General features: G+C 46.1%; 1 protein-coding gene and 2 long non-coding RNA genes across 5 annotated transcripts in view; 1 reads left to right on the top strand and 2 right to left on the bottom strand.

Annotated features, from left to right (window-relative positions):
- The window catches only part of LOC139059371 (uncharacterized), an 87,848-nt gene extending 84,505 nt beyond the window's left edge, over window positions 1-3,343 (bottom strand). The window contains exon 1 of the long non-coding RNA XR_011514113.1: window positions 3,006-3,343. This is a non-coding gene — a long non-coding RNA (uncharacterized lncRNA). The remainder of the gene's footprint in view (window positions 1-3,005) is intronic.
- LOC139059372 (uncharacterized) lies at window positions 1,641-15,087 on the top strand. Of its 2 annotated transcripts, none has more exons than XR_011514115.1 (3): window positions 1,641-1,774; window positions 13,068-13,230; window positions 14,949-15,087. It is a non-coding gene; the product is annotated as an uncharacterized lncRNA (long non-coding RNA). The 2 variants fall into 2 exon arrangements; XR_011514114.1 differs by lacking the exon at window positions 1,641-1,774 and adding an exon at window positions 3,736-3,889.
- Window positions 4,554-23,057, bottom strand: part of LOC139059365 (mucin-4-like) — a 140,795-nt gene continuing 122,291 nt past the window's right edge. For both annotated transcript variants that reach the window (XM_070537668.1, XM_070537669.1), the window contains 4 exons: window positions 17,599-18,978; window positions 14,762-15,443; window positions 9,081-11,883; window positions 4,554-8,680 (listed from right to left, as the gene is read on the bottom strand). In XM_070537668.1, coding sequence (XP_070393769.1) covers window positions 7,954-8,680; window positions 9,081-11,883; window positions 14,762-15,443; window positions 17,599-18,978 — 5,592 coding nt within the window. In that variant the 3' untranslated portion in view covers window positions 4,554-7,953. The remainder of the gene's footprint in view (window positions 8,681-9,080; window positions 11,884-14,761; window positions 15,444-17,598; window positions 18,979-23,057) is intronic.

Genomic DNA, 23,057 nt, shown 5'->3' with positions numbered 1-23,057 from the left:
GTACGACGCGTGGCCTACCCATTTCGGAATCGGAGAGAAACTGCACGCGCGCTCGGCTGCTACAGAGAGCAATGATGTCACTACTGGCGCAGCTAATGCAACATAGATAGCACAAGGCCTTTTCGTTCCAATCCATGACGTCATGTTACCTGGCCCGACTGCCATATAATCTAATGTGGATGCTCCCCAGTAGGCAACAGTGATTTTAACGTCACCGCTTTCATCACGCCAGCCTTGTCAACGGAAATTTCGGGCCAGGTAGCGTGATGTCGTGGATTGGAGTGAACAGGCCTTGTTGGCTAATCGCGCGCCTCTCATTTCTTTTTTTTTTTCGCGCATGTGCGTGGGGTTTTGCCGTGGAAGTTTTCGGCACACAGGCGCGACCGACAGACGGACGGTGGTCGAATCGGCTAGCTATGTACAGCTTCTCTGTAAAATAACTTTTGTGGCATTTGCTTTTTGGCCTGTCTGACCGATTTAGCCCCACAAACTTGTTTTTAAGCTTGTGGTCACGTGATCAGGTTAAGCGTCTGGTCAATTCCGGCTATTCCTTGCGAGTAACCTCGGTAACGGAGGGTATGAGTAAAAAGTGAAGGGCCGATTAGAATGTCGCCAATAGCACTGTCAGGCGAAAGAAGGTGGCGGTCGTAGCTTACACACATATCCCGCAAATTCTGAAAATGATAGCGGGAAGGGCCGGAGTAGTGGACGTGCGTATGTCGGTCAGACAGGCCGCTTTATTCATCTTAGGCTAAAAGAGCATCATTATAATGCCACAAAAGTTATTTTTGGCTATCTAGAGATATGCATTGCTGGGAGTGCGGCGGCGTCCCGGTCTTTGCAAGAACTACTGTTTTGAATTGGGCACAATGCGGAATGACGAGAGAAATTCTTGAGCCTTATACGAAATTGAAAAAAAAATCACCGCCCCTTCTATTCCGTGAAGATGGTCGAACAGCGAAGCTGTGTAAGTACACCGAGTGTTACACCATGCAAGTCAAACTTCGCAAACATACTATATTGTAAATCTTTTGTTCCGCCATTCTTTCACCTCATTCGGTTTTGCTTGCTTCGCCTGGTGAGCATGCTTTGAGAGTGCCTTTTTTTATTATTGCGGTTCGCCCAATTTTTTTTCCCCCCGCGTGAGGCAGGCCCTACGCCAACGAGCCAGTTCATGAGCCAAATGTAGGTGGGATGGAATGTGCGGAACCACTAATCCACAGCTCTGTATATTGGCCGCAAGGCCCACCACTGGAGATGCGGGATCGTTTAGACGATTGGTTGGATTGGTTTGACGATTGACGTAGCTGCCAGCACTTCTTGCGCCAGCGAAAAGTGCCTGCAGCCACGCGCTCCTAGTATCGCGTTTCAATCGCTGGGCACTGTTCGTTGACCGCAAACCGCCAGCATAACATTTGTTTCTTTCGCTGCAGGTTGGAATCAATCATCGATAAATTCGATGCCGATATGGCTCAATCGCCAAAAATGCACCGTGTGACAACCGTATAAGATTCGCATATAAGATAGCATCACCGCAGGGGGAAAGAGTTTGGTGTGACCCCTTTCCCCCTGTGATGATGCTATCTTATACGGGGGAAAGGGGATCACTCCAAACACTTTCCCCTCTGTTGAACTTTCTCTCTCCTGCTGGGTCACGTGGCCCCCTTTTAGCGACGTCCGACAAAGATGGCACAGGAGCCGAATAAACAGCTTCGCTGTAAAAAAAATCTAGAAAGGTGTGAGCATGACTTCGGCGGCGTTATCGAAAAAAGAGGTGCGGTTTTAGTTATTGAGATAGCCGTGAAAAAGTGAAAGCAAGTTGCGATTAGGCTGTTTTTAACACGTATTGGTTCCTTGGTGTGTGCTTCTCAATGTTGACATTCTTCTTTATTTTCGATCGCCTGGTAAGTTAGCGCTGTGTGTGTGTATGTCGAGATTCTCCCTGTCCTCGTCCAATGTCACGCTGCACTGTTATCATGAACCCCAACCAACTAGCCGGCCAACGTGCCTCAGCCGATATGGTTAAATTCGACAAGAATGGCGTAATTCGACAGTGCCTTGTCACATAACACAGGTTGTGTGTGGCGTCCTCCCACGTTGCAGCGATGCGAAGTCCTTCAATTCAATATTTCCGCCGCGTTCGAACATTCAATTTCGTGGTGGAATATTAGACTCCCGACAGCACGACAGCTTTCAATTAGACAGCCCGACAGAAGCTTCTGTGTCAACTGATGATGCCGTCATTCAAAAATTAAGTGGCCGAGTCGACCAAAACGCAAATTTTGCATTGTTTATTGCGGAGGCGCTATAGAAGCACTGTAGGGTAGTTTCGACGATACCTCCAGTCGAGGTTATATTTTTCCAGACTCCCCAATCTGCCAAAAATAGTCAAATCTAACCAGTACATTTAAAGTTCAGCCGTCATTTCAGACGTTTCCTGGCGTTGCTAGCATAACAACTCCAACTGAAATGTTTAAAAACGTGTTGAAAAACTGTGATCAAATTAATCTATTTCTATCGTTCCGGCAACGAGAGTTAGATACAACAGTGGCCGAACAAGGGATGTCTCTCGAGCCAACGTTTCGATAATGTTGGCTCCAGACGACATCCCTTGGTTTGACAACTGTTAATCATTTCAGTTCTAGATCTATACCTTTCTTACATACCTCCGATCTTCTTGGCGAGTGCCTCGAACAGATAAGCAGCGTCCTTCTTCGACCCAAGCTTGTTTGTTTGTCTGTTCAATTTGAGGTATTTACCGTGAACGTCCGCCAACTGGCCCACTTTTCTAGCGTCCTGCAGTGCCACGATGTCTGGCACATCGATCGCAGCGCTGCGACGCCTGCGACCATTTGGTAGCATACAGGCGCACTCCTTCGAATCGATTCGGTAGGACAAGCGAGCATACGACTGGCGTATAAAAATGCATCAGTATATAAGGGTGCTTCCGTAAACACCAAAATCTACAATAGTTTCACTGGTATATAGTGACGTATAGCTCTCACCTGCAGCTACGCTGTTCCAAAAGGGCAATGGGGAACCGGAGCAGCGTCAGTGCAGCAGGACAGGGTATGTGTGTCACGTACACGTCTACACCTACGCGGCATAAGCCAATGAAGAACCCCAGCAAGGTACCGGATGCATACCAAGCATACTGCCATCGTAGTCCTGGTCAGGCACACACACCTTGGCCAAATGAAGAGATGAAGGGCACGGACATGCGCGGTTCTTGCAGCGGGCGCGCAATGCCGCCTCTTTCAGCGAACTTGCAGGCTTCGAATTGCTGGTAGAAAAAGCGCTTGGGAATGCTGCACCCAAGCTGCGATAGTGTTAGTGTTTCACGTTTTGCTGGCGGTATTTGTTCGAAGGCGGGCGGGTATGTGTGTGTGGGGGGGATGTTGACAGACTTAGTAAATGAGTAAGTTGACGTGTAGCTACTCAAGTAACACTTCGTGAAAAGTATTCTGGCCTGCTTGAGCGCAGATTAGTGTGACGTCATACCGTTCTGCTCACGGCTTCCACAGAGGTATTCCACCATGTTAGGGTGCACTAGAATACCACGTTCCCCAACATTATGGCCACAGCGATAGCGTCAGTGCATACCGGCGGCAAAATATGGCGTTCCCTTCGTCGGCACACTGCGTACTTTCGTTTTTTAAGCGTTATTCCGAGTGTCGGTACCGCTAAGGCGAGCTCCAGAATGCATTCCGCGGCACTGCCTCCGGTAATTAACGCTTTACTTTGTCTGCCGAAATGAGAGCAGTGACAATTCGGAGAACGTCACCAGCTATTCCAGCGGGCAGTTTCTTGGAGGTGCAAAGGCTATGCGTACAGCATGTACGGCGCGCGTAGTGCGTTTGCTGCTCAAGCGAATACCACGATGAAAAGGGCAAGTACCGAAAGCGTCAACAGCAGGCTTCGTATTTTAATTTCTTATATTTTTTTCCAGAACATCTGGCAGCATCTCCGCTGCACATCAGTAGGCAAGTGTTGAAAATAGGGAGAATTGGTGACGTGGCATCTTGAATGTGTTCACAGCGCACACATATTTCAAGAAGGGGAGAGGCAGAGTGAAAGAGCGCTGGCAACGCCTCCAGTGCTCTATCATACTGCCTGTTCCTTTCCTAAGTATGTGTGTGCTGTGACAACATTCAACATTAGTGGAGTATGCACAGAAACGAGACAAGTTTTGATGACTGGGGTTTCTTTTATTTTATGTTTGGATAACTTCATAACCTTCATTTGTACTCCACTCACACACACTTTCTCAATGTAATGTGCAAATATGACTGACGCATTGTGCCGTTTTAGCAAGACAACCCCTTTGTTGTAACATGAGCAGGCGGCATTCCCGAAAGAGGGATACACTGAACGTAATATTCAGTGCGCAAGAAACATCTCTAACGCCAGAAGTAAGGGGAAAGTAACACAGGAACGCACCGCAATGCACATGCAAGAATGATTAGTATTCATATCTATAGTTGAAAGCAAAACGGTCCGTCTATTTGTACAGTATGTACAAACTACAGTGCATTAGCACTCGTACAACATGCGAAAATGTACAGCTCACGAGTGAACTGTCATGTTTACCGACAAAGCACTGCAATAGTCTGTACACAGCATACAGCAACTGCAGTACTTGAACAAATAAAAGCAAAGAAACAAAAAATAGGGATGTCATAACAATGAAGCAGATAAGAAGACACCATATCAAATATGTGTAAAACCTAGCAAAACACTTTGCCTATTTGTCTTACAAAAGTTTGGCATCAAGGTATACTAGGAGCTGCGTCTGTACACTTCATTACGTTATATGCTACGCTCAAACTTCTTATCCATGGATGTAGTAAAACTACACGACTGAATGTTGTGCACATGACAACAGCAAGTAAGTTGTATGTATACAGACGATTAAAATTTCGGACTATATAGTTACGAGCAGAAATGAGCTCTTACATGGGATAAAGCACTGTTAACGGACAAAGCTGCAGCAACAATCTAATAGCAAGCATGAAAAAGTGGTCAAGCGCACAATGCACGAAAACAAAAATGGCACAGATGTGAGACGAAGACATCTCTAAACGCGTCAAACTAAATTAATGCGTCCATCGATACAGACTGCTCCACAAGGTTACATGGCTGCACAAAAGCTCGTAGTGCATTGACTAGATTCCAAAAGTTTTGTTTAAAATCCTAGCAGAACATCAAGTGCCCACTTTGTATCAACAGAAAGTCAGTACCAAGTGTAGCCGTTACTTTACAGGGACCACAAATATTGTTACATAAGGTGCTTGAGAGAATAAAACCTCACAATGTTAAATAAATGCACAATTAATGATCGCATAACAATGGTACACATATATAGCTGCTACGACAAGACACATGGTACATACTCATAAAAAACACTGCAAAAATGAGGATGTAAGAAATGCAGAAGTGGCTGATTCACATACAACACCCCTAATAAATACCTCTGTGTAAAGATTATCTCGGTGATATCTACAGCAGACGTCTCCAAGTAAACATAATGCCGTAAAAATGAACGGGAAACAACAAATTCCTGTTTTTACTGCTTTGCAATAAAACATTAAACAGTGGCAGGACACTGTTGCGTGTTTAAATCTGGTACCAGATAGAGGACAGTGCATTTTTCCTGGAAGGAACAGAAAATCACTCCTTTGCTCAAGCACATGTTACCACTAATGATTTACCATGATACCAAAACGGCACTAGGAACCGCTACATCTTGCGAGGCTTTCTTCAACCAAAGTGCGCAAACCTCTTGCTGCAATATGTGCCCATGTTGTGCTCACCTGCTGGCATGTATGGATTCGGCAGCGATCTAAGCCATTTCTGAACATTTCTAGGAAATAAAAGTGCTGCAAGTTTCTGACATATTTTGGTTCCACAAAGCATCACAAGATGGTACCACCAATTGTTTGTTTGCGCTACTGTGCCTCGGTATCAAAGTAACAGGGAAACAGTAATTACATATAACATTAGCTGAAAGCTTTCGTGATGATGACTCGCCACTTACACCTGCCCTTTAAATAACTCGTTGGGCCGTGTTTACCCTAGTTCGCTTGACTAATTAACGTTGAATTAATCCCCCGACATTAGTATGCTTGAAGCGAGGCGATACTGGGAACGGTTGTGCTCACCACAATAAAGTCACGTTCGATGCAGCCATTGCCAACAAATGTTGAAGCCTTTGAACAAGCACACACCCTGCGGCAGGGCTCACATAATATTCCTGTTGTTCCGAGGTTTCAGAAGCAAGAGGTTTTTTTCTCAATATATAAAGCTTTGAAGCAACAGAAGTTCAACGCAAGTCACTCGCAGCTTCAGTCTGTGAAAATTCATAAACATACCCCATCACACCCATCCTGGTAACATATGTTAGCCACCGTAGCAGAGTGCCTTGAGTTAATTTTGGCCCAGAAGCACCACAACATCCAACAAATCCATATGACTATATGGATGCAAGCATGCGTGTTATGGGACAAATGTTAACTTTTCTCTTTCTTTCTTTCTTATTTTATTTTGTATTTTCTTTTCTAACGCACAGTCGTCAAGCGATTACTGGCTTGAAAAGTTTCTGCCAAGACTGTATACCAGCGATGACCACAGTAGTGGATTGCTCCGGATGGTCAAGAAGGCAGTCAGCCATACTGGCAGTGAAGGACAAGAAATTAATAAACATGTGTGACCTGTGGCGTGTGCACGAACACGGCATGGTGAGCAGAACAGTTTTCAGAAGCAACAAGTCTTCCGATTCCATTGTTGACAGGAGCATAAACAAACTGCACATATGCATTTTAGGCGTCCTAGCAATGCTCCGTAAAGTTTAATTGTCATCCACCACGTGGCGAAGTTGCATTTCATTAACTGAATGGTTGTCTCTGAGAGTTATGAGTAGTTTGGCGGTCTTCCAACCCAATGAACTGTTATGTGCCTTCAGTGCTATACCAGTTTGTATTTGTTTACTTGGGCGGTTGATCTAGAAAATTTGACAAACATGTGATCGCTCAGCTAACTATTATAGACGGTCAACTAATTGCTTAGAAGGATGGAACGAATACACATTCGGTTTCACATCTGCTCATAGTACACGAAATTAAAGTACAGACCATGTTGAATGGACAAGTATATTTCATTCCCTCTCCTCATTGGCGTCGCTGGTGGCATTCAAACATGACCTTGACCGAAAGTAACAGTGTTTCCATTCTGCTGTGCACAGTTCACCTCTTATAGAATGCATCAAAGTGTCTGGTGGTCACTCTGGCAAAACGTTGAAACCTTTCGATCACAATTTCTTTTTCTATCTCTTCTAACACAATGTACTCTGCAGCGAGAGTTTGACGTACCATTCCTTTCGACGCAAAGATCTCAAGTGGCCAACAAATAAGCATGTATGATCTGTTAGCAAAAGATATCATAAACATAGACAGCAACTATAATGACCTCACTGTGCATAGCACACAACACCCGCCACACTGAGCAGCCTGAACAATATAAGTCTAAAAGTTATGGAAGTAATTAAGGAAATATAAGCGTTGATTTTAACATATTTAGGTTTGTGTTGTAATCTGAGAATTTCAGCGTGGTGCAAAGTTGCAAAAGAATAAAGAAGGGTTGGCACGTCTTTTACTCATATCCTAAGAAAAGTTGGGAGAAACAGATTTACATTATCCACTGGGTCTTTCCGAACCGCTGAGAAAAGGTGGCGAAGCATCACATAAACAAAGCCATTCGCGACAAAGTCGCTCTCAAGCAAGCATTTCTTAAGGGATTCCCCATGTGACCACATGATTCAAATAAACATCCTCCACAAGTACACCATTCATGCACAAGCAAACAAATGCCTATGACGCACACTTTCAGCGCACTTCAGCCCTCAATGCTTCATTGATGCAACACCTGTCCGTGATCTGCTTGAGGACAGCACAACGCCTACTTGACCTGCAGCTCCTGTTCACCGGAACACCGTGGGGTGCCAGCCAGTTTGACGGGAGCTGGGATTAGGGAGCGTGTGCCTCCGGGTGTGGTGGGCGTCCTGGGCTTGTAGTTGAATGGCGACACCACGGCTGACGCCGGCGATGAGCCCTTGGAGTCAGCAGTGGGCGACAAAGCTGTGGCGCCCGGCTGACTCATTGGACTGTGAAGCAAGGGAGGATGCAGTTGCTGCTGCAGAGGAGATGCTGGTGCTATGGGGCTGTTAAGCCTGAGGGCAAGGACCGTGGGTCTGCAACTCTCCTTACCAGAAGGCAGCAAGGAAGGAGAGACCACGGGACTTGATGAGGCATCCGAGATCTTCCGGTTGGCGCCAAACACACGCTTAGTGCTTGCAGCAAAGCTTGTAACTGTCTTCATGGAAGACTGCGATGATGAAGCCAGTGACGAGGATGGCTCGGCCAACTTCTTCCAGAAATTGGTCGGTCGGACGGCCTTCGCGGGCTGCGCCGGAGGCACGGAGGACCGGTGGAGGTTCTGTTGCTGTTGCTGTGTGCAGTTTGGCGTCTTCAAGCGAGCTTTTGAAGAAGACTCCTGGTCGCCATCTGCATCAACACCAACATCCGTAAGCTTCTCATAAGTAGAACTCCTGCAGATCATGGGCTGTTGTTGGTGTTTGTTGGTGACAGAAGGACCGTTCAGCTCCCCTCGTCCTGTGGTCTTGCAGCTGAAACAGATGTGTAAACTTCTGATGTCTGATCACATGACAGCAAAAAAAAAATAAGAGACCTCCATTGTAATTGCCTGTAAAGTGCATATCGTTTTTCCCTACCACCACTGTATCATCCAAGAATAAAATGGATCTGATCAGTATGAAATAACTAAATTGACAAATTGAGAATCTCTCGGCGTTTTCATTCCCAAACTTAATTACCACTCTGAACAAGATACATTAGAAACATTTCAAAAGAAATGTCAAGAGAATAAACTTATAGCTGTCCTGATCATAGGCATTAATGATATTGGCATCTGTAAGATGCAGAACCAATAATATGAATACTAATCTAAAATTTGAAGTACAACGTAATTTCACACATAATATGACTTCGTGGATACTCATGCATTACCTTTCAGATTTAGCCGCTGCTCTGATGCTAGGCTTTGCAGAATTCACAGCCACAGTGCTAGCTGGCGGAGAGGAGCCTTTGCGCTTCCACAGAGATGAGAGCTTGCCTGGAACAGTGTCCTTCCTGGGTGGAGCCGGTGCCCTGCCACGGGGCAACACAACACTGCCAGAGCTCGACTGCGAAGTCAGACTGGCAGCGCTTCCAGATTTCTGAACCTGTGCACTGGCAGCCAGAAAGCCCCCGCTGCTGAGACTTCGCACGTAAGGCCCCTTTTTTTCGTCACAGCCAAGGCTATGTGAGCTCGGTGACAGTGGGATCGTCCTCCTCTTCTGCACCGCGCCGCCACTCGAAGATGAACGGCTGCTGTTTGCCGGAACACTCGGCGCGGATGCGCTCTTTGCCGGTCTTCGTGAGGAGTGCTGAGGGCTGCTGTGAGTGCTTGATCGGCCGCTACCAGCAGAACCCACGTCCTGTGCCATTGATTTGCATGGTTTCGGATCTGGCCCTGCTGTGACTGATGCGGTGGGATCGGTGGGAGACTCCTTGGTAAAAGTGCCCTGCCTAACCAGTGGTGGAGGTACCTGTGAAGGCTCTGGAGAGTCAGATGCCACTGTTGTCTTAACGTCTTGTTCCAAGCTCTTTGGCCGTCCAGTAGGCCTGTGAACCTGTGAACTTGTTGCACTTGTGGTAGTGGTCCTTGTCTGTACTCTCGGCGCTCGAAGTCCTGGCCTTTCACTCAATGTTTTACCCGGTGAGCTGGGAGCTGTACGCACAAACCGCTGTGGAGATGTACTTTTCGCTTGTCGCGATCCTTCGGACGAGGACCTCTGATTTTGTGAAGCTCTGAGCGCTGAAGCTTTCGTGTGCTTGATAGGGGAAGGGTTTGAAGACGTGGACTGCTTTGGCGAACTGGTACGTTTGGCACCAACCTTGGAAGGCAGTGATTCTCGCCTGCGCACAACTGGTGGAGACGACCCGGCTCTCTCCTGTTCTTTCTTGTCCTGCAGTTGCCGTATTGTCTCCCTGTTTATTGGCTTCACAATTCGCGGCCCTCTAGATGTGGGAGCCCTTAATGTGGATTCTGCCTTCTCCTGCAACTCCGGCTGGGTGGCATCCTCTATGTTCTCCTGGTCAGAATTATTCGATATCAGTGAGAAGGTTTCGTCATCAATGGTGTCGTCGCCTTTCCTATGGCAAAAGACGTCGTAGAACCTTTCCCTAGCTTGCTTCACCGGCATCCCAAGCAATGAAGGTCGATCGACATCAATACTTGGGCAGTCGATTCTTCTTGACGGGCTGCCGTGACTTAAGGAAGAACTATGATGGGCCGGCGACGAAAAGTGTTCATCAGATTCTAAGGGTTCTATGTCTGCTGATGTGCTGGCCAAGTTTTCCGTGCTGTCTCCAAACTGCTCTTCCTTCTGCAACGAGGCGACAGCTGGAGGCCGCAGTGTCTCAGTTGTCGATGTCAGCGGGACATCGTCGTCATGCATCAGCTCGTCATCAAATTCGACGTCAGATGCAAAGCCATCCGAGCACATTTCTGTCATGTCCTCGAACGTCACCTCGTTCATATCCTGGTAGACGGAGGGAGGTTGCACATGCTCAAGCATCTCTGAAGTGCCACTGCTGCTTTTCATGCTGCCATTTACGAGTGAGTTGAGCTCACGGGAGTACACTTGCGCCATGTTGGCTGCTGCATTGAGTCGATCTGACATGTCACTGCCACGCTTAGACATCCTTCGTGGGCTGGGCTCAGGCACGAGTGGACTGGACTGACTGTTTGCTTCATCATCACTGGGTATACTGTTAAGGCTCATGCAGCTGCCACTCATCGAGAGATCATCCATCGTGGAAGGTGGGTTGACGTTGTTCAGATCGTCGGACTGGCCACTTCTGCTGCGAATGCTAAGGTTCTCGATTGAACCCATGGCGGAAGGTGGTCCAACGTAATCTAGGAGGTCACAGTCACTGAAAGGTGACTCCATCGATGCTCCCAGGGCGCGCCGCACCGTCTCCGGCACACGACCACGCTTCGGTGCCTTCCCACCCTTGCCATTAGATGAGACATCTTCAGAAAGACCGCTGCTCGTCATACTCATGGATAGCAGGTCCCCCATGACAGAAGGTGGCTTTGCGCCTTCCAGATCGGACATCAAACTCGTTGTACTTTGCATCATTTCGTCGTCAACGTCGGGTCTCACCGAGCGAGCCTCAAGGGCTGCGTTACCAGCGTTGAGTGTTATAGCCGGCACTTCCTCATCAAAAAGCCTAGCCACCACTCTGCTCGTGCCAAGATTAATATGCTGTGCTGATGGAGGAGCCTTCAATGTTGATGAGCTTGTGCTGGACGATGCCAGAAGGCTTGTGGACCCCGATTCTGCAGAACTCGGCAACTCCAAGTCGTTATCCAACTTAGCAGGTTCAGGCCGAAACTTTTCCTGAGCTCTCTCATCCTTCTTGCCTTTCTCTTCGGGAATGTTTCTGTCGTTCTGAGTGCGAGAGTTTGCCATACCAAGGTTGCATTCAGTCTTTTTCGTCTTGTTTTGATAACCAAAATGCCTCTGGCGGATGCAAGAGGGGTCTTTGGGGGCCTGGTTGAACCTCTCAATTTTTTCCCTGAAGGACATGGCAGGTTCGTCTGCCATTGAAGTCCCTGATGTTGAAGGTCCCGGTTCAGAGTGACACATACTGTCAGATGTATCCTGGGAGTTTCCTGTCGTGCCTGTGAAAGCCTGAGGCAGCACAGGAGGGTTCGCATTTGTCCGAAAGATCTTCGGTGCTGCAACAAGGCTAGGTCTCCCTGAAACAAAAGTTTATAACTTGTCAAACCCATGAGTGAGAGTGACAGCGACAACAAATGCATCTTGGCAAATTAATCTGATGCTACGCAAGTGCTTTGAAAGGGACACTAAAGAGCAGCAATAAGTTAATTTCCACTGTTGGAGTGCTCTCTCAAGGCTCAACCTGCATTCATTTAGGGCAATTATAAGATTATAAACTGCTGATTATAAGCAGCGAAAATGAAGGGCACATTTTACTTCTTTGAATTTCATGCCCAAACTGCAAAACAGACACATTGCATCTTTAATATGTTCCCCAATATGTTCCAATATGTTTAGAGCATTTTTGTTTGGTAAGCGTTTTTAAAAGTCACTAGCTTGAGTCTATACTATGTTTAGAATTAACTAAAATACTTATTTCGTTTACAGATGGATTATATTGACCAGTATTTGTGCACTGTGAACATATTCAAGATGCAATGTTACCAATTCCCCCAATCTTCAACCCCTGACACGTTAGTGTGATGTCAAGAATTTTGTAGCCAACACTTGTTCGGAATAACTTAGAGCACAGCTCTCAGGCGGACATTCCTGCGTTTCACATTGGCGTCCCTTAGCGGCGGCCCTCGGCACAACCGAGCAAATGAGCACAGCGAACACAGAGAGAGCAGCAGGGGATGAAAGACAGTGACAGCAAGGAGAGCACGAGGAGGAAAGTGGAGGAGGAGGGTATGGTGAAAGCATGAGATGAAAAGTGTAGTGCTGCGTAAGACTGGCTCTGCAGCAACAACTGCTATGAGATGGCGCCAGACTAGCGCGACATCGTCTGTTCACCAATTGGCATGCGGTGAGCATGTCCACTGACAGCATATATGAAAACAAATCGCTGCATGAGCAGAGGTCTGTCTGCGGCAGCTGCTGTGAATGGCACTCACACATCACCCACACACTGCCTCTAGTTGTCTTCTGATTAGCAAGGCAGTCGCACCATACTTCACTCGGTTGCAATGTAATGCACGAGACAGGCTGTCCATACCAGCCAATATATCGCGAAATGAAAACAGGCATAGTGCTGCGCTAAAATTTCGCCTTAAGGAGTATCGTAATCGTCTGTGAACTTCATGTTCAGTAAAAGTTGTTAAATATCTCTAACTTGAGTCTATGGTTCATTTAGAATGCACTAAAGTACTTATATTGTTTACAGATGGATTATATGAACAATTCCTGAGAAGACGCTGTCCAAATCTCTTGCATTATGATCAAGAAGCCAACACGTGAAGATCAAGCCTGTCTTTTGTTGTTGCTTCTTTTCTGCCTTACCAAGACTCCACTATAGATAATACACATTGCTGGTATTCCAAATAAGTGTAAGTTACCCATCCAGATTAACCCTCGTCTTTGCAGACCCTTTGATACATGTTATGGAAGTAAATCATTTTCATCACAATGTAACAAATAAATGTCCCCTCACAACGGCCACATAAATAAGCTGTTCACATATGTGGCTGGGGTGCACAGGTGTAATGGAGTGCCTTAGTGTTCAAAGGTGGCTTAAAGGCAACAGCCTGTCTCATACTCTTCAGGTCATTAACCCTTTCAGGTTCACGTTTTTTTTGGCATTGACGCCACCCCAGTGTTGAGTTTTTTTCTCGAATATTATAAAATGAACATGAATGTTATAAAATGGCTTATTGTTGGTTGTACAGAAATGAAAAAATGATACACATAATGGCAATTGCTCTCTTGATGTGGTCTTCACATACTTATCTGACAAAAGGAATGTCAAAAAGAACATGACCAGTCAGAAACAAACTGGTACACCATTGATGATGAAAGGTTTAAGGATACTAGCATTTTTTTCATAACAATAAGGGGACAATACCATCTACCATCCTCGCTACATTTCGTAAAGTGCACCAGGAGGGAATAGGGTTGCCAATTCTTGAGTGTACGAAGTTGGGACATGCGTGGGTGCAGGGGGGGGGGGGGGGGGGAGCTGGCGATGACTGACTGCGTCGATTCCATGAACCACCACTCTGTACATTCAACAAAGTTGCAAAATTTTTTTTTCATACCGCGTCGCGATTTACAAGAAATGCGCAGTAGTTGCCTGGCTAGCACTGCTGCCAATAGATAGAGGTACTATGAACAGTTAAGGCCTACAACAGAACTAGAACCAATACAAAAACGAAACTGCCCTTACGTTTCTGACATAGAAATGGCAAATGTGGTTCGTTATTCAGTATGACAAAAAAAAAAGTCGGGACATTTGGCCATCCTGACTGGGTCAGGATGGACTTGAGGACTTGAGGTCAGGACTTGAGGAGCACTGGCAGCTTTGTACCCAGTCTGCCACAGTCTAAGACATTTAAGAAATGCAGTATCTCAAATGCCATAGACAGCAACAAAAACTGGGTGTTCTGGATCTATTAGTGATAAGGAAGCAACCGGCAGTGACTGTAAGTGATGACCAGTCCACTCAAGCCTGGATACAATTAATTTTATTTTTTTATGTCAAAATAGACTGCCATACCTCTATCTCTCTCTCTCTCTCAGCATGAAAAATTGGCGAGTGGAATATCAAGAGGATTGCTTTATTATTTCTTAAAGTAAGATAATCAGAGTGTTACATTGGAGAGCACTGCACTTTTCATTTCTGGCTATGAAAACTCCAGTGTGCCTTACAATCAAGCAAATATATTATGTTATTTATTTTTTTCATCACTGCCAGAAGTTCAAAACTCACCAGTGAACAACTTTTTAAGATGGACCCTTTTCATCTCTCTCATCCACAATGTTTGCAGCATTGCAAACACTCCAAGGTGTTAAAAAAATGTTTTAAAATTTTTGTCACCCTCCTTTAAAACCATCAATAACTGTGGCCCTCCATTTGCTTACCTGACTGTGGTATTTTGGTAACCGATGCAATGGAACCGCTTTCTGGCACAAGTGGTTGCTCTACGTCAGCTTGAGAATGCTCCAACTGCTCCGGACGTGGCACACTCTGTTGCTGCAACTGCAGTGGCTTCACGGCCACTGGTGGTTTGGCACCGCCTCTCTTCTTACCGTAAATGTACTCATGCAGGGACGGTGCCGGTGTAGAGTGGGCGAAGCTACAGCAGTGGCCAGGTGGCTTTCTGCTAACCATAGGTGCCACAGTTTGCTGCTGTTGCTGACAAAACATGTGCGATGATGGCACTACCCCTGGGTGTTCTCCTGCTTCCCCACTAGTTGGTGCATGCGACACTGCTGTGGTGCCTAAGTCTGAACAAGCCTGCTCGTGTGTGTCGGGAGTGCCTGGTGTGGTGTCCATTAAGTCTGAGGATTGTGCTCCGGTCCTGGAATGTTGATCTGGTCCTTCATTCACAGCACTAGGCTGGCCCAACGTGGACCTCTGTGGGATACTTGAAGGCCGTGAAGCCCAAGTAGTGACTGTTGCGTCCTTTCTGAGAGGTCTGGAGAAGTTGGCCATGATGGGAATCCCACTGCCCTTGCTTGAGCCACCGACTGTGAAACTTGTCTGCTGGCCAAGAGGTCCACCAGTGTGAGCAGCATCACTGTGATCTGCCTCGGCTGCCTCCTGAACACAGGACATGAAGGGCAGCAAGTGTGAAAATGCAGAGGAGTAATAAATGATACCACAAGCGTAGGCAGTATGCAAGAGTGCAAAGATACCCTGCATGTTTGAGAAAATGATGTATAGTGTTCATTATAAGAGTGTGTATGGGCTACAAGTGGGCCAAACCTGAAGGTCTGTCAAATTCACTCACTTAAAGGAACAATAAAGACGAATATTAAGACAAGCTAAGGTGCTAGATTAGCGCTTGAGAATGTCTAAGGCGTCAAGATTATCACAAACAGAGCTTTAGTAATAAAAATTTAAGTAAATGCAGGACACGATTAGAGACTACCCTGGGACATTCAAGTACTAGCCCGATGCTGAAGGTACTCCCCATTATCATTCTGTCGCCAGTACTCAAACAACCCTAATAAAAAGATAATTGTGTTGCATTATAAGACGAAAGAAAGTGTTACTTATCCAATTCTATTTGACCTTTAGAAAAAAGAACTCGTTGACGTTATCCCTGACCAACAATGCGGGCAGACAAAAGGTTTAGTTTTCTCTACTCTGTGCCACCTGCTTTTTTGCGTTTCGCTAGTTTTGTTGTCACATAGTGCTGCGCTAGTTTTGCTAGCTCACGAAACACACACAAACTGCAACTACTAGCAAAGAATTCCACATCCATGTGATGTCACGGTATTCTCGAACGGTCCGGGCCACTTGACCAAGAACAGCTGCAGCGGTGAATCCAACGCTCTGGCTTGGCGCAGTTTCTCCATGGCCGTACATTTGTGTTTTGCGCAGAAAACCGTAATACCATCTGTCGGGACACCGTTTTACTCACCGATGGCTGTAAAGGGAAGTGATGGCATGTGTAACGTCACCACTCCCTGCTCGGGGACTGGCGATTTGAATTGCGCTAAAGGTATACGGACCCTTCAGAAGCAATTTTCTCATAATTCAAGTCTTTTCTTGGCATGGGAGAAGCGCTGCAAGGTTTTTGGAATGGTATTTCAACAGTACACGTTGACTTAGTAATTGCCTTTAGTGTCCCTTTAATTACAAGAATCACTAACTTTAACACATGTAATGCCACTGTATTTAACTCTGACCTCACCACTGATGCACCAAACATGCTAGTCAAACCTCATTGAAACAAAGCCACATCTAAACGTGAAAATAGAGTCAAACCCACTTACAATGCTCTTGGTTTTAACAATATATCAGATATAACAATGAGCAGTCAATGCACCGTCACCTTTTGTATGTGTTATATATGGTAAAATAAACCGCTTATTCAATGCTCCAATGCCGCATTCTCAGCTATAACAATTAAATATGGCTTCTGGGTGTGTGCGCCTAAAGACAAGAAAGCACAAAATTCTATAAAAAGAAATAAAATTTGAGCTGCTTCGGCACATGAAATCTTGTGCTATTCACCCCTCCAAAATCTCCAAGGATGTGTGGACCCTGCACAGCACGCCTTCATCACACTGCATCGCCACCCTCGCGCGCTCCTCTCCTGGCTCTCTTCTACTCTCTCGCCCACGTTGGAGGATTGGAAGATAGGTGGTAGACAGGCTATGAAGGCCCGGCACAAATGCGGGTGTGGTGAAGCTGCTCTTTTCTTTTTCTTCACCTCGCCCCTACCCAGATCACGCATCCATTTAGTTATCAGTGCAGACATCCAGTAGCCAGATTTAATTGTTATAGCTAACAATTCAGCATAAGAGCATTGTAGCATGCAGTTTATGTTACTATAGAATACACACAAAAGTTCATTGTGCAGCAGGTGCTCATTGTTACATCCGAGTATTGTTAAAACCAGAAATCCTATAAGTGAGTTCGACTATACTTCTTTCTGTCTAATTAAAATGTTTGAATGTTTGTACCCCCTGCTTTTTTCATGCAAACTATTAACAACAATTATCAGTTATAACAATAGGATTTTCTTGGCACTTGAATATTTATTTGAAGTGAGTTTGAGTGGACCATCATCATATCCTACATTCATCATAAGGATATGTTCGTTATAAATTAATGCCAGCATGAGACATCTGAGAATTGCTTCTTTATATCCAATGATTCATTATACCCGAGTTCATAGCATTGAGGCTCAAGTGTACTAAGATAAATCCTTATGAATGCCACAAGTCAGTAGCCTTACACTTACATCTTCATCATCACCTTGGAGAGGAGGAGACAGAAGGTCCTCATCGGACAGGCACTCATCCTCTTCTTTGTCCTCAGCATCAAGTTCTTGCTTTGACACTGATGAAATAACTACGTCTGATATGTCTTCCAAGCTACCCAGGTCAGTCCAAATAACTGTGTCATTAGCACACTGGACATGTAGGCCTCTCAGTGAAGTTTGCGGGCTCTGTGCCCTTTCAAAGATCCTCTGGATCTCTTGAACTTCCCGGCAACTCCGTTCCAGAGGCTTCATGCCATGCAAGTGCCTCAGGCCAGCCGAACCCGAGTGGTCTCTGCAGGCATCTACTTCCAAGTCGTTCTCATCCCCATCTTCAACATCCTCCTCATCATCCTCTTCAAGACTGTCATCCAGCCTTTTCTTTGCACACTCACTGGGATCTCGCCACAAGGGACCCTTTACTAAGCTATTCCGATCACTTAAAGTCTGATTTAGGGGCTCTTCTAAGTCGTTTCCATTCAAGGCTTCTGCATCTTCTTCCTCTAAGCTATGATGAGGGAAATATGGATTCACAAGTGCTAGATTCAAGTTGCCAAAATCACCACCCCTCCCATATCGCTCCAAAAGCTGCCTGCCCCTGCGCCGCTGCCTGGAGAACACCGACTGTGGAGGCCTCAGGTGTGTTGGCTCCGACTGTGTGCTTCCGATGCTATCACGGCTGTCTGACCGTGGAACGTCCCTCTCGCCTCCGATGCTATGATACATTCTCCCAGGAAGATAAGTGTGAAACCGTTCCATAATATCCGGCTGGTGGAAGTCGAAGCCGAAACGTGGCTCCCCCGTGGGACTGGCACGGGGACTGTCGATGTTGTCGCACGTTTCTGACAAGCTAGCGTCAAGCTCCGTCTCCAGAGCCTTGCGTTTCCGAACAGCCAGTGACGGCAGGCTCTCATTGTCATTGTCATCTTTGTTGTTGTTGCAGCCATCACAGTCGGCCAGCTTCAGCTCCGTTGCAGCTGTCAGGAGATTCTTGAGAGCTGCCGAGCTACCCATGGCAATCATCTTGTGCTTGGAATGGACAAGGTTCCTCAGCATTGACACAGCACCCATCTCCCAGAGTGTGCGCTGATCTTGGGCACAGTGTGCAGACAAGTTCCAGAGTGTGCCGCACGCATTGCTGACCACAGTGAGGCTGGGAGACTTGAGCTGCTTGAGGAGAATCTGCAGGCAGCTGTGAACACGCAGGGTTTGTCGGTGCTGTTCCTGTAGTGCAACATAGCTGGACACATTGCGAAGTATGCCACCCCCATTCTCGACGACGGCCAGCGTTTTGGATGGGCTGCGATAAGTTAGAGTACCTACGAGGAATGCCAGGGCCCCTTCTACATTGCAGATGTCCACCTAGGGAAAAGAAAAGCAAAAGAAATAAGGAATGACAACAGTGCTTCATTAAAGATAATAGACAGTATGTTTAAAAAGAACCAAAAGGCAGAAAATGAAACTGATTTGCTCTTTCATGACAGAATAGCTGCACCTTCACTAAAATTAGGTTTTAGCCCCAAGAAATAGCAGTATTATTTCTAAATGCACTGTTGTGGTATGTTAGTTACAAGTTGACAAAAACTATATTCGATACAGTAAAACTATCACACATAAAATGAATGTAAAGAATATTGTGTCCGCACGCTATAATAAAGCAGGTACAAGCGGCTTAAACATTACCCTCATTTAAAGCCGCGGCATTCCCCGTTAGCTTTTGCACTGTGCGCTCATTGCTATGTGCCACCCCTTTGGCCACGTGATTCCCATGACACAAGTGTAGTTTACTTTTGATTAATCTGAATAGAGTGTATTCCTGCCCCCTGTTGGAGAGAACCTTTACGATGAATTTTGCACGGCGGATGGAAATGAGGTGGCATGATGTGCAAAGTTCATTGGCTTATGCTACATGAAGCAATAGGCGGACCCCACTAGGGGTCCGCCTATTGAACTTGTCTGCAGTATTAGTTCAACTTGATATAGCCTGCTAACATGTAAATATCTATAATGTACGTTTACAATTGTCCACGTATTACACTCGTAAGGCTTTTCTTTGTAGCCATCGGCAGTAAAAACAAGTGCTGCTACAGCTAGGCTACAGTTGCTGCCGATTTGTGAATGTGGTGAATTGGGCTATTTATAACATTTCTTCCACTCAAATATCTTTTTTTTATTTCAGAAAAATAAATGTACACGGATGTTGGGAATCAAACCCACATTATCCTAGTGAGAGGCAGAAATGGTACCACTGCACTAACGTTCAACTAAGCATGACGGCTTTCTGATGGACGTTTTGAGATGTTGTGAGGCATATTGAGTTGCCTTTGCAACACTATTCTTTCTGTATCTCGGCTGGTTAGAATATATTTTTTTGTTAATTTTCGAGGCAAATTAAACACAAAGCTTGTGTCTCTCTCACAAATGCGGAATCAGCGGTTAACACTAAAGCACCTTTTCGTTAGCAAGTGATCTCTGTGTTGACCAAGGAGGTTGGTGAAGACACTGACATGCAGCGCTCATGCCTTTTACAGCGAGCAGTTGCTGCAGCTTACTCCCTGCACACAGCACTGGTACCAGTCATGTTCCTCTCACCAAAGATGACATCACTGCATCTATTTTTACGAGAACCCTTTCGCATTTTATCAGCTGCCATCGCCATACCTTTAGCAGACAATCCACATGCTCAGGTGAAAGTGGGCCATTGATTTGAAGAAAGGTCTACATTTGTTGCATTTGTGTGATATTTTTGAAGGAGCCTTGATCAACTTTTCACGAAGTGGGGAAAGGCATTTGAAGTGAAAATAGGCTATTTCAGAAATACTTTGCCACAAAAAGTACTGCACTGCATTCAGCAGAAGTGGAGTTATTGGCAAACAAACACTGCCTCCGCTGTGCTCCCATTCCTTCTTCAATGCCTTGCACTGCAGAGGCTACGGCGCCCAGATGCATGCCCACAACGCTCGGCCTTCTAAATGTCACTGTGGTGCGCAGTTCAAATTTCATTTTAGATGTTAACGTAGAGGCCATGACTTCCTCCTTTGGTTCCTACGACATACTAAACATCAGACAAACACTGTTGTACTCAGCGGACCGCAGGGCACTTAGTCAGTGGACTCGTGGCGGCCCGCCGCAGCGGCCACGCTATCTGTGCCACGTAACCTACCACAGCTTGATGTCAGCTATCAGCCAATAGCAGCCATCTAAGGGAATGACTAAACAGTGTGCCCAATGACCAAATAGTGCATCTAGAAGAGAGTAAGGACATGGCCTTCTGTTGAAAAGAGAGAGTTTGAGAGAAAGGTGACTTTGCAATCCGCTTGCGAGCTCCACGCACCGCGTACGACAGCAAAACTTGGCTGAGATGTTCACAGCAGCGTATGCTACCCGCGGACTATGTCATTTCACAAAACCCGAGGGGTGGTTCAGGGCCCCTTTAAAGGTAAGCAAATTACTATGCATACATAGGCTAGTAAAATAAGCTTAATTAAGTTACTTGTATCTAGCATTCCCGATGACATAACATGGGTAGCCAATCGGACCGCTCGCCTGAGTGACATCACTCACGCACGCTATGTAGCGTGGGCACAGGTGGCTGAGAAAGCAGGGAAGCAGCACCACTGTCATTGGTAGCAATGCAGATTTTTAAGTGCTTATAATAAATTACATACTTTACGCAAAGCGCTCAAATCTGTCCCTTATGTTGAATTCCAATGGCGGAGTCGGAGCAGCCGACGAACTCCGCGAGCAAGCACTTGACTCTGGCGTAGAGCAACGCCTCCAAATCCGCGAGTGGAACACAACCTGCACCACCGGAGCAAGGCGGAAGCGGAACTTCTATCGCCGAGTTACCCAGGATACCTTGCGTGTTGTCATTTCCTTCCGCTGTTTGCTCCCTGCATCGCCGCGCCGGTCACTTGTCTTAAGTGTCTCTTCAGCGCCGTTCACCTGTTGTATTTTTAAAAGTGCGGAATGGATATCTCGCCAAGCGTGTAGCAGCTTTTGCTTCCTCGTGAGTCATGACCAGTGGCGCCTCCAAGCAGACAAACGTGGTAAAGGAAATACGTCACACAGAGTTCCGGTCCACTCTGCCGATATTGGCAGAGCATCTTTTTTTGCTCCACGGAGTGACTACCGCTCTGAATCCACTCCGACTCTCTCATTGGAACACCTTACTCCCACCCTCACTCTGTCATTGGAACAAACTTGCTCCGAAACGAGCAGAAAAACTTGCTCCGACTCCGCCATTGGAATTCAACATTAATGATGAGAAGGATATACCCTACAGACTCAGTTCGTCTGTACACATTCGTCAAAATCGTCTCAGTGTCCCTTTATATACAGAAAAAGTAACGTAATGTACTTCCTTGAAATTGCTTTTACCATAGCAGAATACATTTTAAAATGAGTCAAGGTAAAAATTAGACGAGTACCATATTTACTCGATTCTAACGCACCTTCGATTGTAACGCGCACCCATTTTCCGCGACCAAACTAAGGAAGAAAAGAACACTCTCGATTGTAACACGCACTCGTTTGCCATGACCTGAAAAAAGAAAAGTCCTTTACAGTACCACGCACCTTATTCTTTCATACAGAAATGCATCTTTCTCTCATTTGGAAAAAAACAAAGATTTACTCCCAATGCACTAAAGTTTCGATTGATAAATAAAGTCGCAATTTCACCCGAAAGGCGAAGCACCGGTTACAATAGCAAATTAGTAGATGGCTATACAAAAAGTAAGGATAGTAGTTTTATCAACCGTATAAACTTTTAAACGTTCGCTGAATAGCTAAATCAACACGCATGGTGTCATGCATGCACAAGCACACATGAACACGTCTTACTCAATGACTGCGGAAACTCTTCATCAAAACGCTGGAGCGAGGAAGTGCGGTAGCAGGAACGAGGGAATTGACCTTCGTGCGGCCTCTCGCTTTAACGCGAACTAAGCGATGAGAACACAGCACGGTGCGCCTAGATGCGCAGACTCTTGTCACCGTCGCAGATCGCTTTCAAAGACAGGGGCCTTACAGTGGGGCCGTGCAGCCGTGCCGCACGTAGCAGCCACTGGTGTAGAACGCCTCTTCTGTGTGCGCCAGTCCCGCACGCAACTTTCGGGAACTCTGAATGCCCGTGATGCAGCCTAATTCCCATCCGTCTCCACGCACGTGATCACTTTTCTTTTAATTGCGGCATCGTGACGAACTCGACATGTTTTTGCAGTCAGCACTTCCATGCTGATAGAGCAAACACAGAAAATGGGAAGATGGACGGTGCACTAACCTAAGCTGAAGGAAGCATTGCCTAAGCACACGTACTGCAGCACATGGAGGAAGCTACGGCAGCTAGGCTCGAAGCGCGTACGAAGCGGCCATTTTGAAATGCCGATGGTGATATGATAATGCAGATTTGGGGTCATACTCGATTCTAACATGCATGC

This window comes from Dermacentor albipictus, chromosome 4 (assembly GCF_038994185.2).
Source record: "Dermacentor albipictus isolate Rhodes 1998 colony chromosome 4, USDA_Dalb.pri_finalv2, whole genome shotgun sequence".
NCBI lineage: Eukaryota > Metazoa > Arthropoda > Arachnida > Ixodida > Ixodidae > Dermacentor > Dermacentor albipictus.
The sequence above is the reverse complement of the archived record's forward strand: the minus strand, read 5'-3'. Positions and strand labels throughout refer to the sequence as shown.